Source organism: Charadrius vociferus, unplaced genomic scaffold, assembly GCF_000708025.1.
Source record: "Charadrius vociferus isolate BGI_N301 unplaced genomic scaffold, ASM70802v2 scaffold263, whole genome shotgun sequence".
NCBI lineage: Eukaryota > Metazoa > Chordata > Aves > Charadriiformes > Charadriidae > Charadrius > Charadrius vociferus.
This window is the reverse complement of record NW_009647769.1, coordinates 942-24,591: the sequence shown is the minus strand read 5'-3', so window position 1 is coordinate 24,591 and position 23,650 is coordinate 942. Positions and strand designations below refer to the sequence as shown.

The following is a 23,650-nucleotide window of genomic DNA, read 5'->3' as shown; positions in this document are numbered from 1 at the left end:
CTGGGGGCAGAATTGAGGTCCAGAAAAGGACTAGACTGAGAGATCTTTAGGGAGTGGCCAAAGCCCAATGCATGGGAAGGGAAGTATTATGGGCCTAAAAAGGTCAGAAAAAAACAAACTGCAACCTACAGCCTTGTTATATGCAAATCTCACGTGAGGACTGCCTGATGATTTCTTTGATACCTTTGGGATTGGCACTGTTTAGAAATAGTTTAAGAATTCCCGTTCTGGTTGTAACAAACTTCGAAGTGGATGTAGTCTGTAGGACTGAGTCTCTGCAACTGGATGTTAAGTCAGAGCAACTGGCCACTTTAGGGAAACTGTAAAGAACTGGTGCCATTTGAAAATGTAGCCGTTGGTGCAGAGAACAGCTGGAGAACAGCCGTCTGACAGGTAAGCACCGCATCATCTTGCCTGACCTGAGCCTTTGTGCTGCTTTTGGAATAGAAATTGAAGGCTTTAGCTACATCAGCACACTGCAGAAATAGCTGAACTGCCGTCGACCTGAACCACGTTCATGTAACATTGCTTCGAAGTCAGTAAGTCCCGCTAAAGCAGCTTTAGACTCAAACTGGTTTGCTTTGTGGTACTGGTGTGTGACACGGTGCAACGGCTCCGCCAGGCGGTGCAGCACCGGTGAACTTGCGGCTTGTATACTGCTTTGCCCCAGAGCCCTCATGTATTTTCTTCTCTGAGTGTTCTATAGCACTTTGGGACAGAAGTTACCCACGTGCCCCAGTGTAGCCCCAAGAAGGAAGGATTAATTTTGCCCCACCTTTGACTTCAAATTTTTGAAACGGGGAATAAAAGTGCAGCTGAAGTTAACACAGAGAAACTAATACCGTGGCGTTCCTGAACATAAGAAAAACACCATCTGCTTTAGTCACTTTTCAAGGGATATATTTACAGGCACCTCAGGGAATTGTCAATAAACATCAGGGAGCAATTATTTCTGTTAGATTTTAATATATTTTGCTCATCTATCTGGTGCTGTAAGCAGCTGTGTAGATTGAGGCATTCAAATGGCTTGGAATAAAGTTATTTTCAATAAAACGGTTGCTCTAAAATTAAAAAAAAAAAAACCAAAACAAAAAGATGTTGGGGTAGTTTTGCATGTTATGTTTTTGCTTCTGGAATAATTAAAGCACATTTTTCTTGCAACTGTTCACCCTTTGTGCCCTACCAGTAGGCTTTGATCTTGCAGCTCAGCGTGAGAAGGCAGATAATTAGCAAAATGCTACAAATGACTTCAGATGGATATTATCACATATTTGGGCGGGGTATTGCAATAAGCATGTCAGTCCCGGTTTTGCAAGCTGTTTGTGCTTATGGTTCTCGGCATGATTTAAAACATCCGTTCAATGGCGTAGTTTCCTCTCTGTGAGGCTGAGAAAGGATTCTCCGGGGAGCAGTCAGTTTTGAATGACCCATCTGGGGACAACGTCATTACTGGCAGGGATGAAGACTTAAGTGAAATGAAGCTGGAACCAGAGCTTCACAAAGATATTCTAGATGATGGATGCCTACAGAAAACAGCCATATAATTAATTTGGCTGTATGTCAAACTCAGCAATTACATATGAAAAGCCACCTCTCATTTTTAACTCACATAACGAGCAACAGATTTGTGTCCTTTGAGAAGGCTGCTCTTTGCTGCCGCAGCCTTCCCAAATGGCTTCATCTGAAATGCTGTACTTGGTTTGATTGTCAAGATTAAAAAGTTGTTTTGTGAAAAATATTCTTATTTAGGGGAAAATTTTAAGACTTTGGAGCTGAACCTGTGATGTACAGTATCAAGAAGTGTGCGATGAGCTATTCTACACAGCACAAGGACCTCACCTGGAGGATTATTTATGTTGTTAGTGCTTGAGATCTGAACAGTAGCTGAGCTAATAAGTCTCATAAATAAGATTATAATAAGGTTATTAGACTAATAAGTCTAATAAATATTGAGGTGTACAGCAGAGGAGCAGTACTCAATCTGTGCCCTCTGGCTTTATAGACTCATAGAACCATTTATGTTGGAAAAGACCATTTTAAGATCATCGAGTCCAACCATTAACCTAACATTGCCAAAAACACCACTAAACCACGTCCCTAAGCCTTCAGGGACGGTGACTCAACCACATCCCTGGGCAGCCTGGTGCAACACTTGATAACCATTTCAGCAAAGAAATTTTTCCTAATATCCATCCTAAACCTCCCCTGGTGCAACTTGAGGCCATTTCTTCTTGTCCTATCGCTTGTTACTTGGGAGGAGAGACTGACCTCCACCTCACTACAACCTCCTTTCAGGTAGTTGCAAAGGACAATAAGGTCTCCCTTCAGCCTCCTTTTCTCCAGGCTAAACAACCCCAGTTCCCTCAGCTGCTCCTCATAGGATTTGTTCTCTCTTTATCTTCTCTTTCCGTCTTGTCTTGTTCTTGTTTTTTCGCTCTGGTGACGTATATTACTGAAGCATAGAAATAATTTGAATCTTGGATTTTGTGGGGCGTAAAACCAGCTGGGCTAAATACGTCCCCAGCCAGAAGACGGCCACAGAAGCCCACGGAGTTACATTAGAGACAACCCTAATCCACAGGACTTTGTTTTTGTAAACATCCCTTTCTCACCAGGGTAACTGACTCCCAGAGGGCTCTGGTACAAGTGGGGATTTCCCCTCCTCTCACCCAGCTTCTCTCTTCAGCACTTCACGTGAGCGCTGTGCAGCTTCAAGATATTGTGCTCTCTCATCTGTGAGGGGACCAGAGTGTCCCTTGAATGGGATGGATCCCCAGAGGGAGACGCCCAAGAAAAACAACCCAGAGCATCTAATTGGTAAGCCTTGCTTTTTGTCCGAGCGTGTGTTTTTTCTCAATAATAAAAAGGAGCTAAATTAACCAAACATAAAAAGTACATTTGAACCCAGGCGGTCATCATAAGTCTCCCACATAGGCTGGAGATGAAAATTTAGACTCTGCCACTGTGAGTGACAGAGCACTCCGACTGCCCTGCCGGCATGCGTCAGCATCTACCTTCTGCCAAAGTGACCCCAGGGGCTGACATGTTTCATTCAGCTATCGATACACTTCTGTCTGGAGGGATGGGGCGGAAAGAGGTGGAAAATATGAATTAGTTAGGGAAGGTAGAAGAATTGTTCAGCCCCAAAAGGACACTTGATTAGCTTGGACTTGTGTGATGAGCAGCTGGTGCTCTCTTCAAGCAATGGAACTGCCAGAATGGAAATGCCAAAACAAAGTCGTTACGGTCCATGTGTGCTGCTTTCATCCTTGTGTCTGGCCATTAGTATGGATAGTGCAGTGGGACAAGCATGAGTCTTGGCAGGATTGATTTCAGTGCTTGTAGAAAGCAGGAGAGTCCATAGTGTTTACAAAAGGCTGAAGTTCCTCCATCTCTCTGTTGCTGTAGGAGACTTGGGAGATTTTTGCCCACAGTTCTTTATATTCTTCACAAGACAACTTGGACATTTTCATTTGCCTTTCAAGTTTGACCCTCACATCATGATCTTGTGTGTTCATGATGTACCATGATGTGTGTATCAAGAAAAAAAAAAGTGGATCCTACAAGTGTCCTGGAGCTTTTCCACAACTGCTGATGGATGAGCTCTCACATTTTGCAGTGTATTGTAGCTCTTGATTTGCTCTGGACTGTAGACTCAAGTGAGGTTTTTGGTGGTTATGACTACTGTAGTCCGTATACAGGCACGGCAAAACCAGGTCACTGATATGTTGGGTTGGGACTGATCCTTGTTCTTCACTATTGTGTTTTTTTAGAGGCTTCCATTTGTCTTGTGGTTAATTGGTTTGAAACTTCAGGGTAATCAGAGAACATTTTTGGTGGTTTTTGTGGAGCTAGATCTGGATTCACTATTAAGAAGGCATACTGTCATATCCTGCTTTTGTCATTGGAATCTATGTTGGCAACAGGATTTCTAGGATAGTTTTCATGGAGAAGGATTCATTTGTACTTTGTCAAGTTTTGGGCGTGTGCTTCCTTGCCCATAGCGGTGATGGTATCTTGACCTACCTCTTCTCAGCTGCTCAAATATCAATCTGCAGGGTGTGGGCATTTGTTCCCAGCCATTGCTCCCCATCTGTGGATTGTGTCATACCTACTAGGTGTCTTCACAGTGGTCTTAGATGGATGAAGTTACAATCCAAAATTGCTTTTGAGGAGGTTCTTCATGACCAAGTTGGACACTGGAGAAGTAGAATTTCAGAGATTTTTCTGTAAGCTAATCCTTTAGACAAAATAGAGTGCAAAATGTGGAGTTCTGCTGAACAAAGCATCCCTTCATGATTAATTTCCTCAAGCTTCACATTAAGAATTATGAATGGTGCCCATCCCATGAGTTTCCGTGATCTTTTTTTCACTGATTAAAACATGCTTGACTGCTGGTACTTCTTTTACCTGTAGCAGCCTGACATAACACTAGTGTTACACGAAGAACACCGTGTGGCAAACAAGCAGCAGTGAAAGCGTTAAAAGATTTTCACACTAAATCTTAAAAGTCCTGCCTTCAAACGCATGGCCTTAAGGTTCACATGGTGATTTACTCAGGGGACCTCCTCAAATCTTCCCTACTCACTGATTGCAGCATGGCTGATGATACCTCATTAAACAACCAGGGATTTCAAATTACTCTTTGTTGGAAAGGGTCGGGAGGAAGGCCGGGCTCCCGGTGCGGCAGTTCCTGTGCTCAGCTTTTGGGCCAGATAGTCCAAGGGAGTTCTGAAACGTGTCCCTCTTGGAGACAAACGTATTTATGCGTTAGTGATTAAATCCACAGAGGGGACCTCAGAAGCAGGATGGGCAAAACCAGAAGCAGCAAAGGCCTTGATTGTAACACCCATGTTTGCAGTGAACATTGCCACCAGGCGCAGCCCAGCTACGCACAGAGGAACCCAAAAGAAGAAGGAGCTGCAGAAGGGCTGTGTTGTTGTCTTCTCCTCCTCCAGGCTTGCTGGGGATTTTTTGACAAACCTGTCAGTCCTGCTCTGCTGGTCTGTCAGCTTGTGCCTTACAGATCAGGTAGCCTCTCGCTGTTTCACTATGGTGACAAGTTTGTTTTTTTTCTCACAATGTATAAAATGAATAATTTTATTTACTATTTATCAGTTTTTATCTGCATATGAATTTCATTTGATGTCAGAAATTCCCAGTGCTACCTGGTATCTTTGTGGTAACATACCCAAAACACACTGCACCCTTGCGTCAGCATGGGGGAGGTTCTCTGAGGAGACCTCGGAGCCTTCTTCCCTCTCTCCTGACTCTTCCCCTTGCATTGGGAAACATAGGCTGTGGTGTTCAGCTTCCCATCTGCTGATGCTTATACCTGCAAAGATCATCTTCTGGCCCAAACCTGGCAGCCAGGCAGCCCCTAGGGCTGACCCAGCCTGCATCCCTGATGCTTCTGCTTTTCTTGTGACACTCCTAATGCAAGGTATTCCTGCATTTAGCAAAATTCAGTTGTCCTTGCAGCACTCTGTCCTGGTGGCAGGATTGGCATGTTTCACTCATTGCCCTCTTCAGTCCCTCTTCTTTGAGGACCTCAGCAGCTCCAGCTGCTCTTCTCTTCAAATAGCAGCTTCTCCTTGATCACCTTTCCCTTACAAAGAACCTCCCAAACATTTCATACTTGAACAACTCACCACTGCCTTCCCTTCAGGCGAATAATAATAATAACAAAATTATTTTGATATATTTTGATTTCATTATAATGAAATAATGAAATTTCATTATAATGAATTTGGGGATGAGAAGAGCTGAATGCAGTGAGGGAACTGCTCAAAATGCATGGGCGTGGATTTTGACAAGCACTAATTTTGAAGCTTTTGGTTCAGTGGATGAACTGATCCATCAATATTCCTCAAAATTTTCATCTAAAGACAGCAAGAGTTCCCCTCATTTTCCTTATTGCCTGTTTCATATAAACAAAATCTTTTGCCCCAGCTGTGGCGCACTGCCAGAGATTCATATCCATGAACCCCTGCACCCAATGATTTATTTCTCCTTCACAGCCCCCGGCTTTGACAATGTTTTTCATTTTTCCTCTTTTCTTTTTCCTGTTGCAAAATGTTCTTCCTGAACCTTTTAACCTTTGGGGCAGAAGGGGCAGAAGGTTGGCTGTGTTTTACAGCTTTCAGTGAGCGATGGGAGGGAGGTAAGAGGGAACGAGTCTCTGTGGACTTCGCAATCCCTCGTGATTGCTCTGGGGTAGATCTACAGCCCTCAGATAACTCTTTTCAAAATTTGTATTCGCTGCTTTTCTTCCTTATTTTTTGTTATAGCTGACAGGCAGGAAGGAATTGGTGTCTGTGGCTGGATCCTGGTTTCCCTTTCTTTCCTCCTGGTGCTTATTACCTTTCCTATTTCCATCTGGGCATGTATCAAGGTAAGCTAGTGGGATTTGGGGCACACAAAGAATGCTCTATGATCATCATTGTTATTTATATTTATTGATTTTGTTAAAGGCACTTTACGTACATTCGCTTTTTGGAGATTGTAAGGTCTTGTACAGAAGATGTGGTCTGGGACCAAGAGGTCCATGTTCTTCCACTGACTTTCTCTATCATCACAACTTACTCATTTAATTTCTTCCAATCTCAACTTCCATCATCAGTTAAACTTCCCTGCTTTACAACAACACTGGGAGAAAAAATATACAAACTTTTCTGAAGAACTCATATTTGATACTGCCAGCAACAGTGATTAACATGGGTACCAATGAAAAAAGCAGCAAGTCCCTGCATTGAGGGAATGTACAACCTGAACCCACAGTCCCTTCAAGGCATGAGCATAATATTATTAATTTAAATCAATTTTTAGGGATGATTGCCCTGAACACCAGGCCTTGTCCTGATACACTAACCAAAGTAGTTAGCTAGATGGTCTGAGGTGAGTGGTACTTTTTCTACAGCTCCTCTGAGTGTAGCACTGACGTTGAGAGAATTGTGGGTAGTTGCATTAGATCAGTGGTAATTCTTTCATATTTGGCCTGTTTTGTAACCTATTTGCAGGGCCAGGGTCTGAGTTTATCCAGCGAAGGATGAGGTCAGGAAAAGACATAAAATGCCTCATGACTTACAGCTTTGTTGGTTCCTATATCATTTGTACTTTTTTTTCACATTTAATGCAGATGCCAAACATTAAAAAAAAAAATCAATCCGGAGAGCAGGAATAGAGTTATTTGTAAAATTCTAATTTTAAAATATTTTCCTAGGTTATCAGAGAATATGAACGTGCTGTTGTATTTCGGCTGGGACGTATACTGTCTAAGAAAGCAAAGGGACCAGGTGAACGCATGCAGTTTTATTCTGTTAAAGATGCACTGGTTTTATTTTATTACGATGCGCTCTAACCACATAGAGAATCACGGAGGTCCATGAAATCCTTCTTCGTAGCACAGGGGGGGAGGAGATGGGCCTCTGCCACAGTTCCTTTACCTGCAGGCTGTTTGTTTCTCTGATGAGAAGATAAAGCCACCCCCCTGTCACAACACAACACAGAAGGTTGAGGACCTCGAAACCAGGTACGGCTGTTGAGTAGGTTGGACAATGGAAGGTTGCGTTCGTGCTGCAAACACTTTTGGGGGACCAGGGAGGTTTTAATGCAGTCTTCAGCTCTGCTGCAGATGTTTTTGGGTGACTATGGCCACTCTACCACACTTCCAACACTGCTCATTGCTACCAGCTGTTTAGCTGTCTTCTGCTCTGAAAATGGTAAATGTCTGAGGACACAGACACTCTATACAGAGTCTGTTACAGTCACCTCTGGTCAGGTTAGAAATCACAAGTACAAACCAAACCCAACAACATGAGCCATTTGCATTGGTGCAGTTACCACCTCCATGCAACGAAACTGGACAAACTGGAAGTTGAAGATCAAAAAGTCCTTTCCAGACACTGTCTTTCCTCTTGAATAATATCCATGTGGTCCAAAGAGCTTCTAGGGCAGGTGAAGAGCTTTTCTGTGTGGCTCTGGGCACCTAAGCAAGGTGCTGAGATTAGAAAGATAGTTATTTCAGGTCCTCCTCTCTAGCGAAGGGAGAGTGGGGACTCCTTCACAGGACAGGTCAGATCTTAGGGCAATGTTCCTAAGATGAGGGCCTACAGGTGGTGCAGGAATCTGGACCTGGGAGATGTCTTTCCTGGGGACACATATACTGTACCGTAAGTGGCTTGTGCTCTAAAGAAGGGAAACTAAACAAAGGCATGGAAGGAGTGTTTTGTCAAAAGTCTCATAGCAGATTTGAGACCAGAATGGCAGTCTGCCCATTTCCATCCCAGAGCCCTTGGCTGTTAAATTTACGTTATTTGCAGCTACCTGCATTTCCCGCCGTTATTTGAAAAACTCCATTGTTGGCAGCTCCTGTAGCAGAAAGGATAGCTATAGTAGTAAGGTAGACTCATTCCCCACCCTGTGGATATTTCCATGTTTGTTTTGCACAGAATACCTGTCTCTAGACTTAGCTTTCAGAAACAAGTATTTCATCTGATTTTTTTTTATGTTTCAGGTTTGATCCTCGTACTTCCATGTACAGATACATTTATCAAGGTTGATCTTAGAACTGTTACCTGTAAGATTCCTCCACAAGAGGTAACCGTTCTCTAGCAGCCATCTAAACCAGAAATAAAACATAGAGCTGATTTGTGGCACGATCAAAAATAACGTGGATGTTTTATAGCCTTGCGGTTGTGAGCTACCATATAGAATTTAGCTTACTTGCTGTATCTTCTGGCTTCCAAACTGCTTACAGAACTTCTTCTACTTATGAAAACCTGCACATGCATCATTGCAGGCCAAACAAACTCCTCATACTGGTGTTCAGAACTGTGAGATAAAAGTTAATGGAGGGAGCTAGAACTGCAAATGGGAGTCAGAGAGGACAAGAGAGGAGAGGCTAAAAAATTCTCAATTGTGTTTTTATTCTACACATGGAAACAAAGCAATAGACTAGTGTAACATATCCAGAATAGAATAAATTCTATCCTAATAAAACTGGATCTGACATGCAGCTCACGATTCAAAAAGGCCCTCAGCGATGTTGTAGTCACTGGTTGAAGGTAGGCACACCCTACGTGTTTCTGAAAAGGCATGTTACATACGGATAGCAAATCTCCTTAAATTAAAAGGAATTAGCAGACAATCATCCACAAAACTCAGATCCAAGCAGGAGTGGAGAGGCGCGTCTTTAGGCATTTTATTGACAAACATTGACCAAAGAATTTAGTCTGAAGAATCAGTTGCTGAGCAATTCCTGTCCTTCTGGGAACGTTTTGGCTCTGTGTGGCCCCAGCCCCACCATGGTACAACGCTTCTGCCGGTGGAGTTGGCACTGCTGTCTCCTTCCTTACATGAAGAGAAGAGCAGAGGGGGACGGGATGGCCCCAGGACCCCTTTGGCCCCTGGAATTGCCTATTGTGTTCCCCAGGAGATGTTTCTTGGACCATTATCTTTCTGTAATCACAAAGAGCCTTTTCTCAGAGTGCAGGTTGCAGGGGTGCAGGCAGTGGAATGGAAAATGGCTCCCCCAAAACGGGAGGCTGGAAGGAAGATGGCTGTAGTACTTGTGCTTTACAAAGCTTCAGCAGCTTTTGGCAAGGCTTCTGCAGCTGTTGGCAAGGGCTTCTGTGAAGCTGAGGTGGGAAGAGATAGTGGAGCATCATCGATGCTTTGGTGAGGCCAGCTGCCAGCTGAGGCACGGGGGACTTGTCTGGCAAAAGGTGACACAACTCCTCTATGAGTACTTAAATAGTTTTCAGAGTTTCTTCTCACATTTTCTTGCACTTTGCTCTTCACTTTTGTTTTAATTTGCCGGTGTTTCTTACAAGTATATGGTTTAGGGGAAGTAACACAGACCTTCCAATCTGCATGCAACGTGTAAAACCAGGAATGGCCCTTTCCTCCAGAAAGGAAGAGGATAACCATCATTTAGTGTTGCAGAAGAAATTTGTGCAGGTTATGAGATTCACTTACTGTTGAAACAGCTGTCTAAGGGCTACATACAACATTTTGCCCTGGTTTAACCTATTGGTGATGCAGGATAACTTCCTTGAAGTTATTTCTCAGGGAAATAACAAAGAAACCAAACAACATTCTTAGTTTCCTTTAATTATCAGTGCCTTTTCCTCACTAAGGGAAAAAAAAAATAAAATTCCCCTTTCTTGGCAAAGCACGTGTTGTTGGATCCTTTCTAATTCTGCACATTTCTGCAATGCAGATTCTCACAAAAGATGCTGTTACTACCCAAGTTGATGGGGTGGTGTACTACAGGATCCACAGTGCTGTCAGTGCCGTCGCTAATGTCACTGATGTCCACTCGGCTACCTTCCTCTTGTCACAGACAACCCTGAGAAACATCCTGGGTACACACAGCCTGGCTCAGCTCCTGGCAGGTCGTGAGGAGATTGCACACAGTATCCAGGTAAATCTGGCTCTCAAAATTCACTGACAGGCATGGAGATTTGTTCTGGGGAGCAGCAAATTAGAAATAATCTCTCTTTCTTTCTTCAACAATGATAGAAAAATTTTCCTTTATGTTTTTTTTTTTTTTTTCAATTATACATCTCATTGCTTAGAGTCAGAAAGAGTTATTCTAAAGGTATTTCCCCAGGTTCTTGTAGAAGAGTTATTTCTTGTCAAAAAAGTAATGAATGCTCTGAAATTATCCAGTGAGTTGAATAAATCAGTTTAGTCTTTGTACAGAGGCTGCTGTAAGCGATGCGAAAGAAGTCTGCTGCTCACGGGAAGCTCTGAATTGAGCAGACCCTTGGTTGAGGTTTAATCAAGACAGGGCCTGTATCTCCTGTCATAACAGCTAAGAGTACAGAACCAAGTTGTTTTATGCTTTCAAGTGCCATCTGTTTTTTTTTCCTTTTTTAATTTGGCAGCCTGGGAGGGAGCAGAGAAGAAAACCAAGACCTGTTTTACTCTTTTCAGTCAGAAAAGAGGCATAGTCAAATCAAAGACAGCTTGTACCCCTCTCCAGCCAGAGCAGCAGCTGTGGGCAGAGCGGGGTCACGGTGGTGATGTGGGTTCGGTAGCGCCCAGGAACCTCAGTGCAGAAGAGCATACCAGTGCTGTGTCCTTCACCCATAGTGTGCTTTTACAGCATCGTGCCATTTTAGGAAGCTGCTGTAGCATTACTTTGTAAAAGGGAGAAGTTTGGTAAGTGCTCCCCTAAAGAAAGGATGGGGATTGCAATTCAGGAGGAAGTAGAGAAGCCACACAGGACACACAGGTGCTGATCAGCAAGAGTTTCATAAGGTTGCGGTACTCACAACCTTCATAAGGTCGTGGTACGCACACCACGTTGGATGTTAGTGCTCCCAGAGGGCTCCATCTTTCTGTTGTGCAGGTTTGCACGCTGCCTTCCCTTCTGTCCAAGCAGCAGGGTACATTGCGTGGTTTTCTCTCTGCCATCACTGTGCTCTTCATGGTGGGTTGTGTGTTTGTCCCAAAGGCTATCCTTGACAGTGCCACGGAGCAGTGGGGAATCAAAGTAGCCCGAGTGGAAATCAAAGATGTCAGGATTCCTGTGGGTATGCAGAGGGCAATGGCAGCTGAAGCAGAGGCCGCTCAAGAGGCGAGAGCTAAGGTGAGACCCACAGCAATGTCTATCCCCAATCTCCTGTATCCTTGTCCCAGGCATCCACATGCCTCTTTGTTTTCTCCTCATTGTAAAGGTGGATTTTCCCAACTACGGGCAGCGTCACAGTGCCGTTTCTCTTACTTTGCAGGTTGTGGCAGCAGAGGGAGAGATGAATGCTTCTAAAGCCCTCAAGCAGGCCTCCATGGTGCTAGCGGAGTCTCCAGCAGGTCTTCAGCTGCGCTACCTGCAAACGTTAACAACCTTGGCAGCAGAGAATAATTCCACCATTGTCTTCCCTCTCCCTATAAATATGCTTGAGAGTTTGGGGCAGAAAAATAGAGGGGGATAGAGACGGTTCTATGCTCAGTCCTTGGGCAGAGAGATTTAAAGGGTTTCCCTGGAAGCAAGGAGTTCCAAGGGATTCCAGGTAATCAGAAGTAAAGTAGAATCATGCTTGGGTCCTCCGTACCAAAAATAAAAGTAAAAATAGTTTAATAATCACACATATCTCCCACATTAGGAGATTGCATTTGTGAAATTTAGGCACTATGCAGTTTCAGCTTAGATTCATCTCCAAGTGAAATGGAAGAAAATATGTAAAATGCAATAAAATATGTAAAATGCGTGTTCAACTCAATATGCAATTTTAATGATGCTTTCACTACATATTACAGAGTCTTGAGTGTAGCAATTATTTGGTGATCTGTCTGCTAAGCAAGAACCTCTGAGCTCTTGATTTACTCCACACAGCAAAAGGGTCAGATACTGGTATTTAACTCAAGTCCTGTGGAGTGGAAAGATGGATTTGTCTCCTAACCTAATTCTATCGTAACTATTAGCAGAATTACCAGGTAATTGGTATGTCAGTGGAACAGCCTATTCTTTGTCCCATATGAGTAGAAATTAGCACTCGCTTTACTGGCCTCAGCTGGATTTTGCCATATCACTGACATTTCTATAAGCTCTGTAATAAAAAGGAGAGTATATGTCCAGGTGTTACAGTCACATTTCCTAAATCTGAAAGCTGGGGCAAACCTCAAGGAAAACAAATTGTCCTAGGTTAATTTAAGTGCCTGTCTTTCACTTTCAGGAGGTTTTTTATCCTCCCATGCAGATGTCATGAAGCAGTGGTGCAGATTTTCCTAAAAAGAGCCTTCCCCACCCTCCATCCATGCAGTGCCTGCCAGCTGAATGGGGGACGTGGCTGATACCTGAGTTCAGCTGCCATTATAGCTGAGTTTACAGCCTTCAAAAAGAGCTGGGCACTTCCCAGTGCTGGCACACGGTGATGACCTGTCTGCTATGAATCTGAAGGCTCTTGTGGAGTAGCTGTTCTGGTAGGTGCTGCTGCCATGTAGTGTCTTCTCTGCACAAGGCTCACTGCTGCTCCTCCTATCCAGTAGGGTCGTATGACTCCAAATTAACCAGATCAGCATAGTCCTACTAATTATTATATTGTTGATACAGGCCCTTCTTATTTTTACTGCAGTGTAACACAAAAAGTCCAGGTGGCAAATTTTTGGGCTGAGTAGCTGCTGGCACGAAGATGGTAGTATGAGCATCGGAGGAGGGTGACCTGTTCAGCAAACACAGCATTTCATTGCAGCTCTTCTCTGCTTCAGACACAACTGCCAAATGGCATTTTGCCGTCAAACTAAAGAAGTAAAACCTGTATTTGCAAGTCATCTACTTATCAGTGTTATCAAAATATTTTCTACAGAATTTTTCTTATACTAAGAAAAGAGAGGCTTTGAGTTTTGGGGTTGTTTTGCATCATCAGCTTAGTTTGCCATTTGTGGAAGCTTTTATAACTGTGGCAGCAGAACCCCCACCTTTCCCTGACAAATAGTGCATCTCCACTGCAGAGCTGTTTGCGTATCCACAGAAGCAGCAATGCTTTAGAAAAATGCAACCACAGATTGTGTCGTTTTTTTTTTTTCTTAAAGTAATGCAAATTAATTAAACTCGAAAAAAAAAAAAGAACAGCTTGAAAGACATGTAATTACAGAATGCAATTAGAAAGCAATTCTGTGCCCTCAGTGAGCTGCTGGCACTAACCAACCTGTGCAGGACTCCTGGGTCAGGCACAGGACACATCCACTCCAGTTGCCCATCCCTGATGCTGGGACGGTTCCAGTTCCAGCTTCAGAGGTGCGTATGGGAATCCTGCTGTGGTACAAGTCAGGTTATTCATTGCCCTACATGAGGACTCACAATTAACTGATGTGCTGAAGCATGAGCGTTAGTATCTCTTTTCTTTCAGCAGCAGCGTAACACAGGCTGTACTTGGTAAGCCCATGGATGCCCAGTCTTCTTTCTGACCCACGCAAAAATTTTTTGTCCAGTGACAGTGACTGTAGGAATTAATCAGCTCTGCAAGCACAATGATTTTTCATTTGATCCCCTGCAGGATTATTGCACTATTGTATAATGGATCAGAGAGACGGAAACTCCTGCTCTCTCTTCACCAGTGTCAGGGACAATAAACACAATAACTCGTAGAGTAACTGCGATTTTTTTTTGATTACCCACCCACACATATGTCTACAAGGAGATACCCCAATCAGCAAAACAGATAGCAACAGAAGCAGCTCTGCAACATTTTGGGTGCCACTGATGCACAGGCTTTGCAAGACATATTCAGGAAGGAGCCGAGTCGTAGTGACGTGGGGTGTAGGATGTGGGGAGCAGCACGATGGTTCAGAAGAGGCACAGGCTGTCAGGCGTGTTCATGAAGTCCTGGAGGTGAGCACAGGCTTGCCGGTGCAGGGTGGTGCGGCACTCGCTGTCTTCTGGAATTTTCTCTATCCAGGCTTGTGCATCAAGGAAGTACTGCATCCTGCATGCAAGTGGGACAGGTAAAGGAGGTGAGTGGTTACTGCTGACATGGAGCAATGAGGAAAGCATAAACCCCATGACGCTGCATCCCTCCACGGAGGCATCTCTGAGATCAGGAGGAGTTACATTAGCCAAGAAACTTGCCTGAAATCTAGTTTCAGCAGTAGGGTAACTGAGCTTTGAATAAAGCTTGGGAAGTGTCAGTGCCAAGCTGGGACGAACTTGGCTGTACTTGTGTTTTGAGTGACACCAGGTAAGCTTGGGCTAAATTTCTACTACAGTTTTCCGGGGTGGCACAAAAAGCCCCAGTGCACACCAATGGGACACACTGAAGGGGAGTTTAGTTTCAACAGAGTATCCAAAAATGTTTCCTAATTTTCTGGGGTGAGAAGCCATGTAGCTTCTGACATTTTACGACTGGACTGGAGAAGACTTTGGAGGTTACACCTCTGCTGAGAGACTTCAGTATTTAGCCGGCTTCTGTTGAAGCACGCCCCTGATTTATGCGTCCACTTTGGTGTCATATAGAGATGGGGAGAGGGGACTTTTTAAGGTTTTAGGAAGTGGCGCTCACAATTTGATTGAGAAGGTCTCCCTCTAGAAGCTTTCAGAGGCACTAACTTTCTCCAGTTTTGCCCAGGGAAATAAAATATTTGGGATGTCTTCTTCACTAAATATTTGATAGTGTCAGACTAGATTCCTCCTCAGATAAATTCCCTTTTTTCATTAAAGTGTGATAATGAGAAATGAAAAGAATACACTATTTGCATGCATGATATAACAGAAACTTGGAGAGCTGCTGTTAGCCACGGTCCCACCCATGTCTTTTGCAAATACGGGAATTGTGTAAGGCATCTGCAGTAGATGGAACTGTGTGGCGTTTCCCATTCTCCTTCTCTAGCTGCAAGTTTTTAACCCAGCGGAGTCAGGGCCAGATTTTGATTCTGAGAAGTTTGGGAACCAGGCTCTGCACAGATACATGAGCTGATAGATTTGGGTGGCTCAGCTATTCCCCTTTTGCCTACAGAGCAGTACTCTGCATTTTAGTAAAGCCAACAGAATCAGTCCCTAAGAAATTTGGCCCTCCCTTTGCTTTCTGGAGGTATTCTAATAGGCTGAATATCCTCCGGATTCATGATCCACGATAGCAGCCACCGCTGCTCAGAAACCATTGCACTTACTTGTTGTTGCAATCAACCGTTTGCCCATCTTTCCCCATGAGGAGGTACCGTTTGCCAGTGACCATATTTAACTTGCACATGGAGCGTGTTAGGAACTGTCGGTGGGCACCGACCTGGATGCTTTCATCAGTAGCTGTGGCACAAGGAGAGAAAACCCCATGAACTTTTCTAATAATGAGTAGAACCATAGCCCACAGGACACAACCCCTTGTGATGATTTACTCCACTGCTAAGCTAAGGTAATATTTCTCCAAGGAGTTGTGGCTTGACATGGGAATAAATGGCCATGCTATAGTAGGATGTATTTCCCTTAACATTACCTGACAAAAAGTAAGTCATTTCTGTCTCAGCTGGTTGTCTCAGACTCCTCAGTAGTTATTGAAGGAGCGGTTTTGCTATAGAGAATTTTCAGGCCTTATGGCCTCAGAGATTGAAGGAAATGCCAAGGGAAAAAGAGAACATGCTCTCTTGTATTTCGGATTGCTCAGGCTTATGGTGGTCTTAAAAGCTAGCAAACTAAATTCAAACATCTTGAGGCTCAACAATGCAACAAGGCAGTATTAAAAACTCACTCTCCTTAACACACCTGACCTGAACTTCACGATGCAGCCTTTATGCTATTCCCTTTGAAGCTGATATGTAGGGCATGCGCTTGATGATCTCCACGTTGAAGTAACTTAGAATATTCTGGTCTGGATTCTGACCCAGAAGATTATTCAAGAGCTGCACTACCCATTATAGAAGTGGACATCCAAGGCAGAAGAGAAGGCTACTCAGATACTGCAATGACATGAGAGCTGGAAAGATGCTTATTCATCAGACTAACCATGGGTCATAAGGATACTGTGTTGTTTGGCTAGAACAACAGTTTTCAAAGTCCATTTGAAAAAAAAACCAAACCAGCAAATAACAGCAATATTCTAATTTCTTACTCTCTTTCTAACTATAATGTTGCACAACTATGGTGACAAATTCAACATTAAACCAGCTTAAATTACAGGTAAAACACTACAGTCTTCCTATCAGTTAACAGAATTTTGTGCAGCTTCTGCTGTGTAAATTATTATATTACAAGTCTGGAAAGTCTACTATTCAAAATAAAACTCTAAGGGTAGAATAAAAATCTGAAGTAGAATATTTTAACACTAATAAGATTTCAGTGAATTTGATGTAGATTGCTAATCTGTGAAACCTAGCACCAAGAACCTTATCTATTTCCTAGTCAGAACTTGCATTAATTTTACATATGGTACTTACAGGCCAGGGAGAATTCAGTCTTCAGTATTGTATGTTGTTTGACATCTGCATTTTTCCAAAGAATTATACAGTCCTATAGATTTTCTCATATAACCCAAGACCTCTCTATTGTTCCTATGCCATATGCTGTACTGAATTTTTGTTTTGTTCAAAGAATGCAAAGATGGATGAGAACTACCTGAGAAAATGATGATGTTATGCCTCAGATTCATTGTGCTTAAATTATCATGGTGTTTGCGGGTTCATATGCTTCACAAATGGCCTAATACATTTCAGACTGTGGGGATCATAAAGATTTGAGTTATTACTTTAACAAGTTATTGTGTAACTTCCAATTCTAAATCTCCAATTTAAAAAAAAATAAAATTAAAATATAACATTCCAAAGTGTCCAAGCAGAATTTAAGGGAAACAATTACTTCAAGTTATAGAATCTAAAAAACCAAAATGGACGGAAAAGAAAAATAAAAAAGAGGGTTCTGTGCTATTTTGCATGGAGCATAGTGTTCCCCTAAAGGACTCATAGGACAACATAAATGTTAGCCATCCAAAAAACATGCGCTAATTCTATTAACACAAATAAGTGCTTTCATCTGTTTTCTGAACCAACCCTTTATTTGCAAGGATGAATACTGAAATAATGCCAGGGGTCCTGAGAAGGAGAATTTACCCTACTAATTCTCACCTACCCTTGGTGATGGCAACAGAGACCAACCTCACTCAAAACAGCCACAGAAAAAAAACAAAAGAACAACTCTAGTTCAGTCATGAGCTGACTTGGATGCAATGCCTTGCTTTTTCTTCATCATCATGGCTTCATTGCTCTTACCAGCCTTTCCCAAGCCTGCTGAAAGTCTACTGATGCTCATAAGCTGCATCATACAGCACAAACCAAAGGGGATTAAAAAGGCATCAAAAAGGAGGTGGGAATGGGAGACATCATCTCTTCACTTCAACTTCCCATTCAAAGGATGTTTCTCCCAGCTGCCAAGAAACAAAATTTTTCCAGTGCTTGCCTGTGGGTTTTGAGTACAGATGTATTGAGGCCCAGACCTCTAAATCCTTTAGATCTTACAGGATTTCTGGAGGGATGAATGAAACTGTCCATCATGGTACTGTAATAGCCCATAGCCACTGTTTTGATCACTGGGTACTTTACCACTTCCCTGAATATGGAAAACCCTGGGCATGACAGATGTTGTCTCTGGACTCATGAGGTGTGGACCTGATTTTCTGACAGGAACAGAACATTGGGCACAGATCACAAATTGTGCGCCACAAAACACTGGGTGACGTCACCGGTCCCCCGGGGAAAGATTGAGGGAGTGAGTTAATTACTCTGTTCCAGACAGGGAAGATTTCAAAATCTTTGAAGTTGCTTTTTAAAGGCAATCTGTGGCTGCCAAACTTAAAACTGACAACCACATGATACCTCAGTGGCTAAAGTCTGAGATGTCATCTGACAGCCTCTCCAGAAATTACTTTGAAGAGTATCAGTGTTCACTGATGCTGCTGATAAAGTTCACATGGGGACAGCTGGGAGGGCAGGCCTGCAAAAAGATGTTGTCTGAGAGCAGTGCAAATCTTTACTTTGCACCAAAAGAAATAGAAAGACTTCCTTGTTGTTAGCACAATTATTAAATTCACATTCTAGAAGTCTTACTGTGTCCACTGACTTCAGGTAAGTCATTGCGGACAACTCTTAGCCTGTTCTGCAAGCATTGCAAGTGCTTAATAATTAATTAACAAGCACTTTGAATCTTCATCTAGTGTCAAAAGAGAGGTCAGTGGATATGCTTACAGTAGGAAAAAATGTGGATCAATAACAGCAGTCTATAAAGTAAATTAGTTGATGCATAAGACCTAATATCCACACTGTGCGTATTTTTGGAGGGTTTATCTTAGACTAGCTCCAGTTTGGAGCTATGGAGTGAATGAAGCTGGAATGTACCTTCTGGTTTAGTTTCATCTGAAAGGATTGAAGCTCATGTGCTCTGGGATTGCTGCACAATGTGAACAAAAGCAACCTGCTCCTGAGCTGAATTGAACAGCGAGGTAGCTGCACCGAATAAGCCTTGCAAGAAATCAGTCTTCTTGCAAGCCTAGTATAGAAGTGTATCTGACCCTACTTTCCACATCAAGAGAAGGCATCTGCGTGGCTCATATTGGCTAATATTTAATCAACCTAGTTGTCCTACAGGTGAATGAAAAGAGCCAAACATTTTGATACTTACTGGCTTTAAGGATTCTGTGGATTTTGGCCTCATAGTAATCAAAAACATTCTTCTGTGTACTATTGAGGAGCTCCACCTCGTACACTGCAACAGACAACAACCGTGTGAGGCCAGATGGAAACAAGAAATTACATTAAAAAACTGAAAAACAGCTATGCTTTTACCAGATGTCTATACAGAGTCCGGTGTACCAGCTATTTGCAAATCATGAGGCGTGAAAGACAACAGGATAGTAATCCTGTATGCCTAATATGCTTTCAGAAAGTCAGGTATTAATCAACAACCTTTAGATTTGTGTTCCTTTTGTGTATTTTTTAAAAAGAAGCTCCTATATGATTAGGTTTTCACTTTTTTCCTGTCCTGTTAGCAACTAACTTATCAAAGCTGCTGATCCGCTTGTGCTTCAGTAGCTCTTCCAACTTTCCATCCAAAGAAGAGGGCAGAAAGGCAGATTAACAAAGGAGAAAATATTTGTCTAGCTCCACAGAAGACGCTGCTAAGCTATGGCATGCCATGAAAAGTCTACTCTTTTTCTCCATACTGTAACAGTAGGGACGTAGGAGATGGTGGTGCTCACACCATGGGTCTTTTCTAGACCATGTAACTTAACGTTGTCCCTGCTTCCCTCCCCCAGCATCCCACTGCTTCTTTCTGAGGTCTTTACTTTTCCCTTTCTCCCCCCCGATGACTGCAATAGCACATAGCTTCATTTCATCTCCTCAGCCTCTAGGCCAGATACAGAAACCCTGCTCATTTCAGGAGAGGTGTGGGCATATAAAACTACAAATTTATCGTATTAAAAAGAACTATGTTTAAACTAAATCAACAGACTTTCATGCCTTACCATAATCCGCAATAGGTTGGTAGCAGGCAAAACGGAAGCGTGTGGTTTGTGTTATGGCTTTATTGAAAGTTGGTCTTTGTCTTGGGCAGGGACCTAGAGCAAAGAAAATAAATGATACATCCATCTCTATAGGCATGGATATTTAGATAGATATAGTTTACACATATTAATTCACTCAGCATTATAACTGAGAATAAAATAAAATGGCAGATCAACTTTCTTAGAGGTGTGGTGGAAGGTTTTTACATATGTATGCACATGTGTGTGTGCATATATATATATTGCATTCAACTATCAAATCAGTCCTGGATATCTTATAAAAAAAAGAAAATTTAATTTTGTACCCAGCATACTAGAGGATGTTTTGTGTCCTGTGTTATGCATTAGGATAATTGTAATGCTCCTTTCTGGGCTTAACAATTCTCACGTAAATGGTTTGTAGAAGTAACTATCTTCCTTTAGACCAGCCTATTTAGTGATTCCTTACCTTCTGCACACTGGCAAACGTTGGCATGGCACACCTTTGAAAGCATGGCGCTGTGCTTGGGAGCACTGTAGAATACGCTGCACTTTCTGTCTGTGGAGGAGAAACAAAATGGCTTGTCTCAGAGAGCTCAGGTGGAAAAACCTATGCAGTACAAACCACATTTGCAGCCCAACTTTTCCCTGGGCCAGAGAAATCAGAGCACTAAGGGGTCAGATGCACAAAGACGTGTAGCCTAGGCACCATACAGGCATCACCTTGCCTTTCAGATGAGCAACAACCTGGGTTGTTCCTTCTGGGATTTTTTTTGTGGGTTGGTTTGGAGGGTTTTTTTTCGGTTTGATTTGATGTAGGTTTTTTGTTTGTTAGGTTTTTGTGTTTTTTTTTTTTTGTTTTTTAACATTATACTCTTCCCTTTTTTGTTATTGTTTTTGTTTCATCTGAAAAACATCCATCTTAAAAGCATCTTTAGACCATGGAGCTACAGTAAGCACTACACTGTTTCAGAAGAAGGAGATAGGATCACCAATAGTTAGTGGTTTAAACCCAGTGTAAACTGTCTTGGATCACTCGGCTTCAGGCAAAGTAGAAATTTGACATAATTTTCAAATATTGTTTATATAACTCTGGCAAATGGGGATGATTTGCATTTAACCTTCTTTGAATGGGGAACGAGACTGGTTCCTCCAGTAAGCAGAGTACATCAGCCAAGCCTCTATGATTGCGTATCTTAAATGCATAGAAAGACAGCCTGACCGAAAAGATAATGTGAGTGGAACATGCTTAAAAGCACCATGAGAAACAGGAACTCTGATTTAAAAATCCATGAGTGTAGAAGTTTGTACCTTCAGTCCATTTGCAATAACAGACCCTTCCTGAGAGGATCTCTATTTGGATCATCTTAAGCCATGGCAGTAGAAAACAGTATTCGAGGCAGGTTATTTTAACACTCGACAAAATCACTTGGTTTCACACATTACATCAAAATCATCTTTCTACAGACTGGAGCTTGTTCTTGAGGGTCTCTCTTTCAATCACTTATGTATCCTTTTTCTGTGCCCTTACCAGGGTTGTAAAAATCATAAAGGATGGCATTTGCTGGCTGGACCAAGCCCATGGGATTGATTTGCTTTGCACCAAATGATACACAATCTGGGTCTGGTCCGCTTGTGAGCTGCAGGAAAAAGGTACAATAGTTATGATGAGAAAACTAACTTTCTCCCCAGTCATTTCCTTATTCATCTGTGCCTGTACTATTGAATGCTTTTTTTTCTGGTGGCATAGGCATCCCAATAGCTGTGGCCTCAACTTGAAGAAGGTATTTCCTTCCATGATTTGATTGGGAGACTTTGTGGATGAGGTAAGCCTGGGAAGGGTAGTTTTGTGAGATATGTGCTGGTCTTCTCTTCCTGAAACTGTCTGATCCGGACTCACATCATCACTACTTTGGGTTTTACTTTTCAGATTTTGCCTAAAACCACCTTGCACAGGAGTAATGGGTGTAATGTATATTCACAGCCTATCCTGCACTGGTGGCTGCCAGTATATCCACTTTCCTTAGTACAGTGCTCAGGTAAGGGACAGCTTTTGACCCATGTTAAATACAAAAATTATCTAGGACAGTCATAACAGCAATAGCATTTGCATTTTTTCATTTCTTTATTGTCTTATATTTAAAAAAAAAAATCATTGCACAGTGTGTGCTTTCTACAGGGACCCTCATAATTTGGCTGTGGAGGTAAAGCTACTCAAGTGGGTATAGGGTGCAGTCAGAAGTCCAGAAATACTGGACTTCAGGTGCAAAGTGTCCATGTGGAATTTACATGACCACCAGTTAACACTTTGTTAATCTTGGATGAAAAGCATATATTCTGACTAGAGAGGATTTCTCTTTTTTGCAGGGGCCAAAGCCCAAATCTCAAACATGGACTGCATCTCCTGGAACACAGAAAGACAGAGGATGAAGGTGTATGTTTCCCCTTCTTCCCCTCCTCCACCTTCTTTCAACTGAGCTATTCAATAATAATGTATGACAAAAATCATATAGGTAACGGAGTGTGAAAAGCAATAATGATTAGGTTTGAAAAGAAGTCTATATATGCTATCTGAAATGGCGGAGATTGGAAAATCATTGAGTTTGCTCACCTCGCCAAAGTAGAGCAAAACTTTTCCTTCCTTGTACTCATAGTGCTGAATGTACTGATCTGAAGATATCACCAACTGCAGGAAAACAAAGAAACAAAGAAATCAGAAAAAAAACCTAGCTTGACAGGAACACCTTTGCTGCCACCCTTTATATTCTGGTTTGCTTTGTTCAGCTGTTTGCTTTTTTCTGCCCCCTTTCTTCCTCCCTAAAAGAGACAGTCCCTGAGAGCAAGAACCTGGCCCAACAACCCCCAGCCAAGCAGGCTCCAGAACCCAGAACTCTGCAGCCACCTTTGCACAGCGTTGTGCCCCATCTCCCCATCACTGTTCTCTGCCAGCAACCGCCTCTAAAGATTTGCTTGTCTTCCCCGCTGCAAGCACAGGACATGCTATCCTGGCATGTAACGGGACAACAGTGCCAGTGGGGACAGCAAGATGTGTTAAGGACAGGCACATATTTAAGTGCCCTGCTGAGCCTTGTCCTAATTTCTGCTACAAGGGACAAGAAGTCTGAACTCTGTTCACCACAAGCTTTTCATTTCTTGCATATATTCAGCAAATATTTTGTCAGAGCAAAACCAATGAAAATATATCTATCCAAAATCTGTTTCCCCTTCTTTATTCTGTGGACTTTGGAAAGGTTTTGGAAGACAAATTTTCTATAGAAAAGGTTATAAAAGATTGCACAGAAAAATGTGTTTCTAACCTGTTCGAGATCCTTTGTGTCAGGTTCCAAACCACTCAGCAGAGAGAGATCAACAAGGGACATCTTTGGTGCATTGGAACCTGTGGACCTTTTTAAGGGAGACCATCAGCAATGAACATCTGCACTGCACAGCCAGCTTGCTTTGAAGAGTTTGGCTTTTCAGGCTTGCTAATGGTCTAGTGGAAGGTGTCCCTGCCCATGGCAGGGGGGTTGGAACTAGATTATCTTTAAGGTCCCTTCCAACCTAAACCATTCTATGATTCTATGAAACAAAATGTTCCACTCCATTTAGCTTTCTTCAGCGGATTTTAATTTGAAAATTAGCTGCCTACCTCATTAAGAGTCATGAAGCAAAATTAGTTCCCTACA

General features: G+C 42.6%; 2 protein-coding genes across 2 annotated transcripts; one reads left to right on the top strand and one right to left on the bottom strand.

Annotated features, from left to right (window-relative positions):
- Positions 1 to 2,765: 2,765 nt before the first annotated feature.
- STOML3 (stomatin (EPB72)-like 3) lies at positions 2,766 to 11,942 on the top strand. Its single transcript, XM_009882350.1, has 7 exons — positions 2,766 to 2,817; positions 6,291 to 6,394; positions 7,223 to 7,295; positions 8,516 to 8,598; positions 10,223 to 10,426; positions 11,465 to 11,599; positions 11,742 to 11,942. Exons 1-7 carry the CDS (start codon positions 2,766 to 2,768, stop codon positions 11,940 to 11,942), a joined length of 852 nt encoding a protein of 283 aa, XP_009880652.1.
- Positions 11,943 to 14,270: 2,328 nt separating this feature from the next.
- LOC104284092 (complement C4-like) lies at positions 14,271 to 23,344 on the bottom strand. Its single transcript, XM_009882378.1, has 8 exons — positions 23,282 to 23,344; positions 22,576 to 22,650; positions 21,496 to 21,604; positions 20,434 to 20,523; positions 19,947 to 20,039; positions 19,103 to 19,186; positions 15,613 to 15,745; positions 14,271 to 14,432 (listed from the first exon to the last, which is right to left on the bottom strand). Exons 1-8 carry the CDS (start codon positions 23,342 to 23,344, stop codon positions 14,294 to 14,296), a joined length of 786 nt encoding a protein of 261 aa, XP_009880680.1. The 3' UTR covers positions 14,271 to 14,293.
- Positions 23,345 to 23,650: the final 306 nt, after the last annotated feature.

Excerpts from the sequence above, each read along its gene's own strand:
- STOML3 (XM_009882350.1), top strand. The coding sequence starts at position 2,766 with ATGGATCCCCAGAGGGAGACGCCCAAGAAAAACAACCCAGAGCATCTA. Across the intron at positions 2,818-6,290 it reads CAACCCAGAGCATCTAATTG|CTGACAGGCAGGAAGGAATT; the intron begins GTAAGCCTTGCT and ends TTTTTGTTATAG. Across the intron at positions 11,600-11,741 it reads CTCAAGAGGCGAGAGCTAAG|GTTGTGGCAGCAGAGGGAGA; the intron begins GTGAGACCCACA and ends CTTACTTTGCAG.
- LOC104284092 (XM_009882378.1), bottom strand. The coding sequence starts at position 23,344 with ATGTCCCTTGTTGATCTCTCTCTGCTGAGTGGTTTGGAACCTGACACA. Across the intron at positions 21,605-22,575 it reads TTTTGCTCTACTTTGGCGAG|CTCACAAGCGGACCAGACCC; the intron begins GTGAGCAAACTC and ends TTTTTCCTGCAG. Across the intron at positions 19,187-19,946 it reads CCAACCTATTGCGGATTATG|TGTACGAGGTGGAGCTCCTC; the intron begins GTAAGGCATGAA and ends TGTCTGTTGCAG.